General features: G+C 40.6%; 2 protein-coding genes and 1 long non-coding RNA gene across 5 annotated transcripts; 2 read left to right on the top strand and 1 right to left on the bottom strand.

Annotated features, from left to right (window-relative positions):
- Window positions 1–16: 16 nt before the first annotated feature.
- Window positions 17–4,636, top strand: LOC148411731 (stonustoxin subunit beta-like). Of its 3 annotated transcripts, none has more exons than XM_088435042.1 (5): window positions 17–202; window positions 1,057–1,137; window positions 1,264–1,380; window positions 1,466–2,935; window positions 3,022–4,636. In XM_088435042.1, exons 2-5 carry the CDS (start codon window positions 1,074–1,076, stop codon window positions 3,552–3,554), a joined length of 2,184 nt encoding a protein of 727 aa, XP_088291168.1. In that variant the 5' UTR covers window positions 17–202; window positions 1,057–1,073; the 3' UTR covers window positions 3,555–4,636. The 3 variants fall into 3 exon arrangements, with proteins under 3 accessions (XP_088291168.1, XP_088291167.1, XP_088291169.1); XM_088435041.1 differs by having other exon boundaries at window positions 1,028–1,137; XM_088435043.1 differs by lacking the exon at window positions 1,057–1,137.
- Window positions 1,522–7,784, bottom strand: LOC148411730 (uncharacterized). The gene is made up of 4 exons (XR_015867951.1): window positions 7,195–7,784; window positions 6,868–7,111; window positions 1,989–2,178; window positions 1,522–1,915 (listed from the first exon to the last, which is right to left on the bottom strand). It is a non-coding gene; the product is annotated as an uncharacterized LOC148411730 (long non-coding RNA).
- A 295-nt stretch (window positions 7,785–8,079) lies between these two features.
- dnai2b (dynein, axonemal, intermediate chain 2b) lies at window positions 8,080–12,810 on the top strand. Its single transcript, XM_088435226.1, has 12 exons — window positions 8,080–8,307; window positions 9,179–9,340; window positions 9,417–9,538; window positions 9,640–9,782; window positions 9,860–9,973; window positions 10,093–10,232; window positions 10,303–10,425; window positions 10,502–10,725; window positions 10,941–11,076; window positions 11,161–11,307; window positions 11,750–11,981; window positions 12,193–12,810. The coding sequence occupies exons 1-12, from the start codon at window positions 8,125–8,127 to the stop codon at window positions 12,195–12,197; spliced, it is 1,731 nt and encodes a 576-aa protein (XP_088291352.1). The 5' UTR covers window positions 8,080–8,124; the 3' UTR covers window positions 12,198–12,810.
- Window positions 12,811–13,120: the final 310 nt, after the last annotated feature.

The raw sequence follows: 13,120 nt of genomic DNA, 5'->3' as shown, positions 1-13,120 counted from the left end.
TCAGAAGTGGCATGCCATGTGCAGCGCGTTTTTACCGGTGTGTGTGTGTGCTGTGCCATTTGCTGCGCGTTTGCCCCAGTCGGCCTCTGTATCAGACGGCATCAAAACACGTCCACATTGCATTATCGGAGCAGCAGTGCCCATTTTGACTTCTGTTTTAAACCGGAGTTTTGCAGAAGAGAATTTGCACAAAGTCAACCAGGTAAACAACACTTTATTTATTAGTTAAAAAAAAAATTACTGTAAGAAAATGTCGAGAGCCTTCAGGCGCTGTACGTTTATGAATTAAGTAAAATTGGAGACATTGGCGGGTTAAAATTTCTATGGAGTAAAATCGCTGTCAAAAAGTCGTATCCGTGTTTTCAAATAGACGTATGCGTGTTTTCGCATTTGCATTCGTGTTTTCAGATTTGTATGCGTGTTTTCACACGTGTATCTGTGTTTTAGCACTCGTATGAGTACGACTCTCGCCAGACACGTAGCCTACGTGAATCTTTGACAATTTGAAAAACACGCATACTATTTGAAAAGACAGACGCGTCTTTTTGGCAGCGATCTTACTCCGGCCTCAATGTCTTTTGAGTCAAAACGTTGTCCGAACACCAATGATGTCTCTGTGTCTCAATCATAACATGGATTGCGAGCTACAATGACCAAACTGGCCGTCCTCTGAGCGAGAGCAAATGCGCAGGGAACGTCTGCAAAATGCAGCCCCCCCCCCCCCCCCCCAAAAAAAAAATCTACTTTTGTACGATATAAAACATCAAAAAATGACTACACATAGCAGGGCTCTCCGCGTGGTCGTACTTTAACAACTGTGCTGGAAAAAAATCATTTGCTTTCGTTTCGGTCGTATCAATCTACAGCGCCACTGTTGCTTATTAATAATTATTTCGCCAATATTAATCAATAACTCCATTGATGGTTAGGTTTGAGACTCCAAAATCACTACATTCACCAAGGGGCTTCAGCTTACTTGCTAAGGTTACTGATCATATGACAACTGCTGTTTTTCACACAAAAAAAGGAACACAGCGGTTCGTTTTCTACTTCCAGTTCTGGATTTTATAGGCATGATCACTTGTTCTCCTCAACGATCTTCACTTTTAGAGAAAAAGCCAGAGGAGCCGAGCCCAGGTCAGAATGGCTTTGTCTGACAATGCAAACTCTTCTCCTTTTTTAAACAATTGATTGGCTCGAGTTGTGTATTTTGTCTCTTGTCTCTCTCTTATTGATAACTTTGATATTTTCTTTATTTTTTAGCTAGTCATTTCCTATATAAACCAGGAAGCATGTCAGAAAACATGAAAGTGGCTGCTATGGGTCGGCCCTTCACCTTGGGGATGCTCTATGATGCCCGCAAAGATGAACTAATCCCAGGTAGAACTTGAAAATCAGTTTGCATGATTATTATATTTTTTGATTGCAAAAGAACTCATTATATGTGACATGTCTGTTTCTGTAGGTTCGGCTTTGTGGGACAGAGCAATTCTGGATGAGAACACTCGTGAAGCACCTCAAAAAACAAGTTTATTTGAGATCTCAGCCTCTGACACCATTGAAGACAAGTCTTCTTTGATGGAAATGGAAGGTTCTCTGAAAACTAGTTTCCTAGCTGGGTTGGTTGAAGTTGGGGGATCCGCCAAGTACCTGAATGACCAGAAGAAATTCAAGAATCAGTGCAGGGTAACATTTAGGTACAAAGCCACCACCTTCTTCAAGGAGTTGTCTCTTCACTCTCTTGGGCTGCTGAACAGCCAACAAAAAGAAGTGATTGAGGAAGGTAGAGCAACCCACATAGTCACAGGTATCCTTAATGGGGCAAATGCAGTCTTCGTCTTTGACAGTGAGAAGATGGATGACAGCAAAGTTGAAGATATCCAGGGTAATATGCAAGCTGTGCTCGAGAAGATTCCTATGTTGGATATAAAAGGAAATGCTCAAGTAAAGCTGACTGAAAAAGAGAAGGAACTGACAAACAAGTTCACCTGCAAATTCTTTGGAGACCTCATTCTTCAAAAAAACCCGGCCACGTTTGTCCAAGCAGTAGAAACCTACTGTGAGCTTCCAACACTTTTGGCAGATAAAGAGAACAATGCTCCTCTGGTTGTCTGGCTGTATCCTCTGCAGGCGCTGCACAGCAAAGCAGCTGTGCTGGTCAGTGGCCTCAGCGCCTCTCTGTCGAGGAAAATTCAAGAGGCAATGGAAGATGAAAATCAAGTTCAAATGAGAGGTAACAATAGTTTGTTTAGCGAAGCAGCAAAAATGTTTCCCGATCTCCACAAAAACATGAGCAAATTCCAGATTCTTTGCTCTTCTTACAATGCTTCACTCAAACTGGCGCTATCCAACAAGCTGCCGGCCATCCGAGATGGCAAAGAAAACGAGAGCGAGTTACGAAAAGTCTTTGACGACAGAGAAAAGTCTCCATTCCGCACAGCGCACCTTAACGAGTGGTTGGAGAACAAAGAACGAGACGTCAACGTCATTCAGTCCTGTGTCAACACAATACTGGAAGACACAAATATTTGTGTTGTGCGCACAAAGTCGGAATTAGACCAAGTGGTTCTTTCTCAACGTGTCACAGACGTTCTTTGCTATGTTTTCACTGACCTGGGCACAAATGACCCGTGCCTTGATGCCATGGCCGAGTACTTGGACGCATCCCAACCAGGAGGAACTCATGAAGAATATAAGTCTTTCACGGATGAGGTCGTTATGCAAATGAGACAAAATGTCCAAATGTTCCTTAATCATGCCAAAGTAATGAAGTCATACAGCAGTGTCAAGTTTCTTATCGCTGCACTGCCAAATAAAGACTATGAGGGATCTTCCATCTACCATTACAAAAACGGCATTCTTCACACTGACAACTTCCTACAGTCAGGCCCATATTCCCCAGGGGAAATCACAGAAAGAAAAGATCTCATCTGGTGTAAGTTCCTTTTCCGTGCTGCTGTTCTTATTTCCAAGTCAATCTACCTCTACTTTGATCTCTAAGATGTTTCTTCTTTCCATCAGATGCCACTGATCTCACACTGGACGGAAAAACCGTCCACAAACATCTCACTCTGTCAGAGGAGAACAAGAAAGTGACATTTGATGGTGTCAATTTGTATCCTGACAACTCAAAGAGGTTTTTAAACTTCCCTCAAGTTTTATGCAAAGAGCCACTGACCGGCTGCCATTATTGGGAGGTGGAGTTCGAGGGTTGCATTTCTGTGGTTGTTGCCTATTCATTGGAGGACAGTTTGAATCATGGTCTAGAAGCAAAGTTTATAGATTTCAAAACGTCGTGGGGAATGTATGCTAAAGATTCCACACTTTTTAAAGTTGCCAATCAATATACCCATATAAAAAAATGGAGTGTGTGTGATCAGGGCGTGAACAAACTTGGAGTGTATTTAGACTTCAGTGAGTGTACCTTGTCCTTTTTTGGAGTCTCTGGAGAAAAGTTGAAACACTACCATACCATCGCACACGTGTTTGAACACAAGGTCTATGCAGGTTTTGGAGTTTATGCGGAGGGGAGTTCTGCTTATTTGTCGATTTAGCACAGCAAATCCATTTTCCTCCATTGTACTGTGAGCTCTGCGTCGAAGGTTTATAGATTTCAGCAAGTCGTGGGGAATTTTAGCTGGAGATTCCACACTTTTTAAAGTTGATGATCAAGATGACGAACTAATTTGGAGACCGTATGCTCACGGCGTGAACAAACTTGGAGTGTATTTAGACTTCAGTGAGTGTACCTTGTCCTTTTTTGGGGTCTCTGGAGAAAAGTTGAAACACTACCATACCATCTAATGCACGTTTGGACGCAAGGTCTATGCAGGTTTTGGAGTTTATGGGGAGGGGAGTTCTGCTTACTTGTTGATTTAGCACAGCAAATCCATTTTCCTCCATTGTACTGTGAGCTCTGCGACACTATTTGATCCGTAGGGTTTCAGCAACATTTTAGGCCACCATCACCACTTTTTGCTGAACCATTTTCACATCTAAGTCGAATAGTAAGGCCTAGCACAGCATGAAGTACCTTGGAAGACATTGTCTTGAAATATCCAATTCAAAATAATGTAGAAAAATGACAAATAGGACAAAAAGTTGCAGGGGCGACGGAAAGATACATTTGAACTCTTAGCGTGCCATGCATTTTCCAAAATGGCAACACCTTGAGTATCTTATTTTGAGTATTTTGAGCATTTTCACTCATCTTTCAAGGCAACAAAATATCGTATGCTATGCCCATGAAAACGTGTGGTGCCATATGAAAGATACAATTCTATTCTTCCTTCAGAAAAAAAGGTATGTATATAGCTCTTTGGTAAGCACTGTTTGAAAATTGGTCATTTAAGTGACATTGAGCTAAGATAATGGGAGAAAATTCATTTTTGTGGAAACGTGTTTTCTGCAGAACAATTGTTTTTTATTTTAGTACCATCTGAAATCTCAAAACAACTTTCTCTTCTAGAACCATGAATGAAAATGTGTTTCTGATGGCAAAATAACCGTTTGCAAATGTATACAAAGAGCAACATATTCACATTTTACAATATATTTACGAGTTTTTGGGCTATTTGCATCGATTGGGTGCATGCAAGTGCCATGTGTAATCAATAAAAATGTAACACCAGCAGAACCTGATTGTTGTTGATACGTTGCACCACAGAAGTATAATCGCCACTGCAGTCCACTGAAAAACCATCCTGCAATGCTAGAGAACACATGCGTATTTCGCCTTTCGTTCATTTTCATACACACATTTACGTACATCAACGGCTTCAGATGACCTGCTCACGTCACTGATCAAATGAAAACGTACTAACTTTTTGCCAGTAGAGGTCACTAAAACCAAAGCTTCAACAACTAAATCAACGTAGGAAGCGATTCGTCCAAATGTTTCGGTGATGAACACTAGCTTTTTTTTTGCCCATCATCGGAACAAGGCGGGGTGACAGGCGCATCCTTTCAAACAGAGGAAAAAGCTTGTACTGCCAGTTATTGCCTTTTCAAAATGGTCATAGCGCTAACCAAAACGACAGTTGACATTAAATTGAATTCTAATATATGTAATAACTGATCCTGTCTGTTGCAAGTAGTGTTTTTGCTGTTCACATCCTGCTGCCTGTGAAGAACTAGAATTACTTACTATTTTTCATATAATAAATATCACGTCGCCTTTCTGAGCCGTTCAGACATTAAAGTAGAATAGAGCGCATTTTGGATATGCAAAAAAACAACAACATTCTTTTAAACTTTTGATTCATCTTGGCATTGAGCTAAACAGTCTTTTAATGTGATCAAGAGGTATTTTTCCCCCTATTCTTCAGATCATACTTTCCACAAATCATCTTCTCAATTTCTGATTGTCTTAGTCATAATGTCTTTGACTCCGTTTTGTTTTGTTGACATTCCCTTTAGCGTAGCTCCATCTAGTGGATGGTTAACGCAACCCTGGCCACTAGCTTCTACTCTGTGCACCTTACGTAAGAAAAACATTTTAAAATAGGTCATTCATTGAAGGTGCGCCTTATACTCCGGTGCACCTTATCGTGCGGAAAATACTGTATTTCTAAAATTGTATGAAGCATGTCCATTCCTGTGTAAATGACTCACAACTGAGAGCATGTAAATGAGACCACGATGAAACACTGTCCTCCTTTGGAAACATAAACACAAAGTGGCTCTAAAAAGTTGCCTTAGTGGCCCGACGGGAGGGCGAGCGCTGGCATCAGCAGCATTCACAAACACAAACAGCTGTGGAAAATAACCTCCACCAAACAAATATGACTTCCACTTGCTAATTCATCCACCCTCAGTATATCAAACTTTTCTTTTTGTTTTTTTGCATCATAAGATATGCATTCTTGGGTTGTGTACAGAACTCTCACTCAATACTGTTTCTTTGTTTAAATGTCATTCGTGGTCGATGTTTTTCTGAGACACATCGATATGTGGATACGGTGACATTTTCGCAAATAATGCGGTGTGTTTGGGTCCCACATGACATGGGGGGCTTGTATTGGGTACAGTATGACACTGAGTCACCCCTGTAATCAGTTATTATGGACTGACTGACTAACTTCCTGCTTGGGTTACATTTATACTCCAAGCTATTTCTGCAGTAAGGTAATGGTTTTCTCTGAGATTAATTTATAAAAATCCTTTAGTATTCTTTCCCTTTGTCATAGGCTAATCATATGTGTTTTTGGAACTCAGACACAGGGAAGACTTTTTTAACTCTACACAGAAGCGAGATTAGTGAGATTTGTCATTTTTGACTTGGTGAATGACTTAAGATGTATTCAAACATGCTTTTCGGGGCACCTTTATGAGGGGACAACGAAACCTCTGAGGCTTTAATCTGTTATATAAATTAAGAGCAAGTTTCACAGGGTAGTTCCAACAAGAATTGGGAGTAACGAGTGCCATCTGTGAACCTCCTTTCCAGATGGAATGCTTAAAGTCCCCCATGCACATAATTCATCACAATTATCATTGGTTAGTCCTGCAAAAGTCTCAGCAGTGTTAATTTGTGTGCACTTTCTCTCACCAGCATCCTTGTCATTTTTGCCCCCTGCTCAAGGTCTGGAAGAAAGATGATGTGATTAAACAAGATTTGTCATTCTTCGCATCAGGATTTGTCCGACTTTGTCATGGTCATCGATGCTTTAATTTTCAGTTAGTACGCTTCCTTCATCTCACTTGACAAGCAAATCAAACCAGTAAAAACAATAAAATGTGTAAATTATTAAAAAAAAACAACTAAAGGAGCATATGAGAAAGTCCCTTGTCCGAACTGGAGAATGACAAGACAGTTAAAATAAGGTAATGTATGTCTTTTATTCAAGCAGTATTGTGGGCTTTTACCTTGACTGAAGAGGTGAGACTGCATCAGGGATCATCTCTGAGCCCCTTCTTGTTTGCTATGGTGATGGACAGGGTGACAGATGAGGTTAGACGGGAATCTCCGTGAACTATGACGTTTGCAAATGACTGTGATCTGTTGTGAGAGTAGGCAACAGGTGGAGGAGAAGCCAGAGTGGTGGAGGTTGGCCCTGGGAACGAGGATGCCGGAGTCAGAATTAGATGGAGGCAATTCCCTGTGGCAACCCTTGAATGGAGATTAAAGGAGAAGATGATTGTGGGCCTCTGCACATATGCTTAAAATTGGCTCATTTGCACTTAAAGTCTCACCTGTAAGTTGACGGATAAGTATTGTTATCACTAAATTACAGTAAATTTTTCATCAAACTGGAGAGACAATCACTGTATTTCAGTATTGAAAAACCTTAGTAATTATGTGCCTGAAAAACAAGGAGGTAAAAAACATAATTGATGTGTTCACGTTTTACTGCAGTTTAAGATAGTGTCAAACAGAAAAATACATACATCAGCCGCCCACTTGCCAAGAACTGTTGATGAATTATTCAGTTGTTCCTCTGAGTAAAAAGAAGATAAAATAGTCCCACTTCCTCTCTGTCTTAATACAATTCTTTCGCATTTCTTCCACCTCAGCCTTAATTTAATATTCCTCTGTTGTTCCTCCCCTTGCCGTAGTTAATCAACACCGGCCCTCTCTACCATACTAAAGGGACATCCATCCTCTTTACTAGGAAATGGTGATATTTATATTCCGGTGTTTACAAATTTTTGGGATGATCCACATTCAAAAGAAAAAACCCAGCCGTCACACAAGTAGCATTTGAAGACAGCGAGAACATGAACTACCTTAAACCGGAAGTACCTTTTGCGCCCTTAAATAAACTCAATTAAACCTACGGGTTAAAAATTTGTCAAAAACAAATATAATTTCTCCGGTGGCCTTAGAAATGATATCCAGCTCATTTAAACGTAGATGAAAAATGAATATCAAACTGAACAAAGTTTAATTCTCCGTCAACACACAAGCGGCATTTACATTGCCAACAGCCACGAAAGTGTTTTGCTGTTTTCCACAAAAAAAACAGGGAGAGCGGAAATGGAACGGTGGCAAAAATAAACTCGAGTGCCGAAGAGACTACCCACTTCCGGGTTCAGAGCGTTGCTAGGAGACGCCGCCGCCGATCCTCCACAGTTTTTTTCCAATTGAGTTTCAGCGGCTGCTTTTCGGGTGGATTGAACAGGATGGATATAATCCACGAGTATACGAAGTCCCGCAGGGATTTTGGCCGCCAATGTCTCTTCTCCGACCGTCCCGCTGAGCTTCTTGCGGACGTAACTCCGGACTTGGAGCTGGCGCTGCAATTCATGCCGAGAAGCAGCAGCGTCCAGGCGCTTCAGTGGTCCAGGGACATGTCCGAGCACCAGGTACACCTTAGTCGTGTTATTTACTTAGGAACTACAAAAGAATACACTTTTCAGAAAGACAGTTTCACCCTGAGTTATATACAAAAAAATCTCATTGTTACTCTAAAAAACATTACTGTTAAGATTTTGTGTTAAGTTTTTTTTTTAAATAAAGTTTTTCCAAGTTGCATTAGTTAAATCTATATTAATGTAACGATGTTCGCTTTTTGAAAACAACTACTTTAAGTTTATAAACAAAGAACCTCATGATAGTATTAATATATATGACAATGTGGTATCTGGGAGAAAACTGCTAAAAAATGAATGCCAGTTTTAATTGTACTAAAACAACACTATGTTAGTATATTTTTGCAATTTTTTATGGTCACATCTACTTGTTGATATAAAAATAGTTCACATAAATATATAAACTGTGTCCTATCACTGTGTGCTATCTTTAACCAAAGAATGAAAACACAAAATTCAAAACCTCAAGCAATAAAAAAATTATACTAGTGTTTTTTTAAACAGGAATTTATCGCTGCAGTTACATTCCTAAAATATCCATATTTGCAAAATGTGAAATCTACAGAGCAGAGGTTGTTTTAGTTGTCTTTTTTTTGTTTAAAACCTAAAAAAAAAAAACTTCTGTAAAAGCTAGGAAAAAAAACTAAGAAAAAAATTAATGAAGTAGGAAGGCTGTAAAAGGTGAACAGGGTTATAGCGATGGAACACTATCCAAGTTAGGTTGGAATTGGCTTTCTGAAAAGTACTGGTATTTTCCTGTTTAGAATGAATCTGTAGAATGAGTTCGACTCAATTATTTGAAAATGGAATTGACTCTACATCAACCATGTTTTTGTTGAACTCTCTCGGCGTGTTTCCTTTCCAGGTAAATACGGAGAGGTTCGAATCAGAAAACCGTGGGATGAACCATGTAGAAGGGGGATGGCCAAAAGACATCAACCCCCAAGAGATGGAGCAAACCATTCGTTTCAGGAAGAAGGTTGAGAAGGATGAGAACTACTTGCACAGCATCATGCAGCTTGGCAGCGTAAGAATCTCTCCTGTCCAAGACTTGTCCTGTCCTGTCATCCGGCACTTGATAATACCCTTTCTCTGGGGTCCAGGTTATTGGGCACTGCGCTGGACAGAACACCGCGGTTGACATCTACCAAAAGTACTTTGAGGATGAAGATGTGCGGGACGAAATTCAGGAACCGCCATCTGCTAAGACCATCAATGTTTTCAGGTATTTGACGACATACAGTTCCCACGGGAGCTCTTTCTTCAACGGATTTTTGCATGTCAAATTTCCACTTCTAGATGTAACAGTTGGAATTGTTTCAACAGAGATCCTAACCAGGTGAAGCGAACAGTTAGCTGTCTGTCCTGGCACCCGGACGGAGGCAGAAAACTGGCTGCTGCCTACTCATGCTTGGAGTTCCAGAAAGCTTCCACAGACATGAGCCCGGATGCGTACATATGGGACATTGGTAAGCGTGACAAACATAAGGACGTTCAAAGAGGCCGAGGTAAAGTCGAGACACGTGCATATTGATGTATTTTCCAGAGAATCCCAACAAACCTGAGTTGACTCTGAAGCCAGCGTCTCCTCTTGTCTGTTTGGACTACAACCCAAAAGATTCGCATACCCTTGTCGGTGGGAGCTACAATGGACAGATTGGTGGGTTCATGTGAAAGATGGATCAAAAACCATTCAGTTATTGAGGAGGGAAAATCAAAATCCATCTGAGTTTCTTTCGCAACAGCAAAGCCTCCCTGCTTGGTATTTTTTTTTTTTAGTATTCTGGGATACTCGTAAAGGCAGTCAGCCCGCGGACGTTTCTTCTCTGGAGCAGAGTCACAGGGATCCTGTATACAAAACCATTTGGTTGCAATCCAAGACCGGGACAGAAGCCTTCTCTGCATCCACTGATGGACAGGTTCAGAAGTCAATCCGAACCGACCCTCAGGGGCTGGGTTTGATTCATCCAACCCTGTCTTTTCTGCCAGGTCCTATGGTGGGACGTCCGTCGGCTGAGCGAGCCCACAGAGCAGTTAATCCTGGACCCGGGTCGGGAAGGGAACCTAGACAGGGCTTTGGGAGCCATCTCGCTGGAGTTTGAAGCCACCATGGTGCGTTTTGTTTCAGCTAGTCAAGACAGCTAGTCAACTAAGTGTGTGTCTCTTAAATGCCCTCTTGCCTCTCCAGCCAACCAAGTTCATGGTGGGGACCGAGCAGGGCGTTGTTGTGTCCTGTAACAGGAAGGCAAAGACTCCAGCCGAGAAGATTGTGTGTACCTATGAGTGCCACCATGGACCTGTCTATTCCCTGCAAAGGAACCCTTTTTTCCCCAAAAACTTCCTGACCGTGGGAGACTGGAGGGCTCGAATTTGGTCCGAGGACATCAAGGAGTCATCTATCATGTGGACCAAGTAGATTACTGGTTTCCAAACACACAGGATCCTAAAAATCCTGATAATGATGTTTTTTTTTTTTTTTATTCCACTAATATTCTGCAATTGCTACCACTTCATAAAAAAGTGTGTTTTACTGTACAATATTCTCACATTACGTCTCCCAAGACAGGACTTCGTTTGTTTTTTTCCCCTTGGCTAAGTCGCCATGTTTATGTCTTTACTTTGATCAGATACCAGATGTCGTGCCTGACAGATGCCTGCTGGAGCCCTGTTAGACCCTCCGTCTTTTTCACCGTCAAGATGGATGGCGTGCTGGACGTCTGGGATGTCTTATTTAAGCAGAACGACCCCACGCTGAGTGTAAAGGTAAACCCATTACGCCTGTCTTCACCTAAAACAACACTTTTTTTTTTTTTCTGTGAGATAATCAAGCCGAGTGTTATTTCTCAGGTGTGTGATGAAGCGCTGTATAGCCTGCGGCTGCATGAGAGCGGACGTCTGCTGGCTTGTGGCTCTCAGCAGGGCGTAGCTACAATACTAGAGCTCTGCTCAGGACTGTCCAACCTTCAGAAGAATGAGAAGAGTCTCATGGCTGAGGTGAGACTTTAATGCCAAGTAAACGTCACATATTTTTTGCAATACTATCTAGGGACTGCCATATATATATATATATATATATATATATATATATATATATATATTTACACACACATTATATATATATATATTTACACACACATTATATATATATATTTACACACACATTATATATATATATATATATATATATATATATATATATATATATATATATATATATATATATATATATATATATATATATATAAATAATGTGTGTGTAAAAAAGCTGTCAACTGATTTTTTTTTAAATTTCAGAGCAATCCAATCTTTTGAATTTCTCACTTGCTTTTTACTGGGCATAAAAAAAATCATACTTCGATCAATCCGAGTTATTACATGATTAATGCGACCATTTTTTTGTATATGAAGCGTCCTTGAGTCAATTGTGCGTGTGCAGATGTTAGAGCGAGAGGCAAAGCGGGAGAAGATTCTGGAGGCTCGTCAGAAGGAGCTCCGGCTGAAAGAAAGGAGTCGCTCCGAGCAGAGCCGAGAGGAGGAAGCGGGTCGAGATGCGGCGGAGCGAGAAGAAACTCCCGAGCAACTGATCGCCAGAGCCGAACAAGACTTTTTTAGCATGGTGGAAGCTGAGAAGAAGAGGAGGCGGGAAAAGGAGGAAGAAAAAAAAACTGGTAAGGATGAGTGTTTCTCAGAAGCTAAACAATTCATTATGACTAAAATTGTAGAATTACTACCACAATGACACCTTATAAATACATCCAAGAGCAATGTTTGTGGTTTCTCCCCTTGGTGGTGACACTGAGAATCTTATTAAAATTCAAATCTTGAGTCATACAATCTCACTTTTATTGATATGAATGTGTTTTTCTCTGTTTATCTCAGATTAGCTCATAGATGGGAGGCAGACAACAAGAGTGCACCAGCAGAGCTCATCTTGGTGTGAAACCAACAGACGCAAAAGCCGCATCTCCATCCATCCATTTTCTATTGAGCTTGAGTCTATCGCAGTTGACTTTGACAACTTGGACTGCTCACCAGCCAATCACAAGGCATGGATTATTTTGGATTGAAATGAACTATTCAATTATCATTGCACTGATGAATGTCACTGACGGGTTAAAGTTTCAAGTAATAAGTGATCACACATCTCAACGAACGAAGTGTCTGTAATATTAACATACGCCACTGCTGTATAATCTTTGATTTTTTTTCTTGTGAGGCTTTAAAAGAGTGTTAACATCCACCTATAAAGGCAGCTTAAAAAGCACAACTCATCTCACATGGGCAATTTCCTCGTCCATTTGCGTCAACCACTTTGTCTGGAGTCTGACGGAGAAAAAAAATAGATTGGGGGGAAAGTAAAGACTAATGTGAATTATTGTGTTGAGTGATGTCTCTGTGCACTGCCCTGTTATCAGACATACTCCTCAATAAGAATCCAAATCATTAATGTCATTTCGTGCGTCATCATGACAGCTTACGAATGAGCAACTGGCAGCCCCCGACCACACACTCTATATTATTTGATCATATATATATATATATATATATATATATATATATATATATATATATATATATATATATATATATATATTATAGAGCTAGACATGTATGTTTTTCATGAAAAACAGGAAGGGCTGGGGGTGTTGGCATACATAGTGCCTTAATAATATTAAAATTTTAAATCAGTTGATTTTTCTGCGGGGGAATTAACAAAATAATTTGGTCTGCGATTCAGCAATTTCTTGCCATTTCAAGCCATTTGCATGTGTGTGTGTGGGGGGGGGGGCTCACAGAAAAAAACAAA

This window comes from Hippichthys cyanospilos, chromosome 15 (genome assembly GCF_059441005.1).
Source record: "Hippichthys cyanospilos isolate Australia breed blue-spotted pipefish chromosome 15, RoL_Hcya_1.0, whole genome shotgun sequence".
In the NCBI taxonomy this organism is placed as follows: domain Eukaryota; kingdom Metazoa; phylum Chordata; class Actinopteri; order Syngnathiformes; family Syngnathidae; genus Hippichthys; species Hippichthys cyanospilos.
The sequence above is the reverse complement of the archived record's forward strand: the minus strand, read 5'-3'. Positions and strand labels throughout refer to the sequence as shown.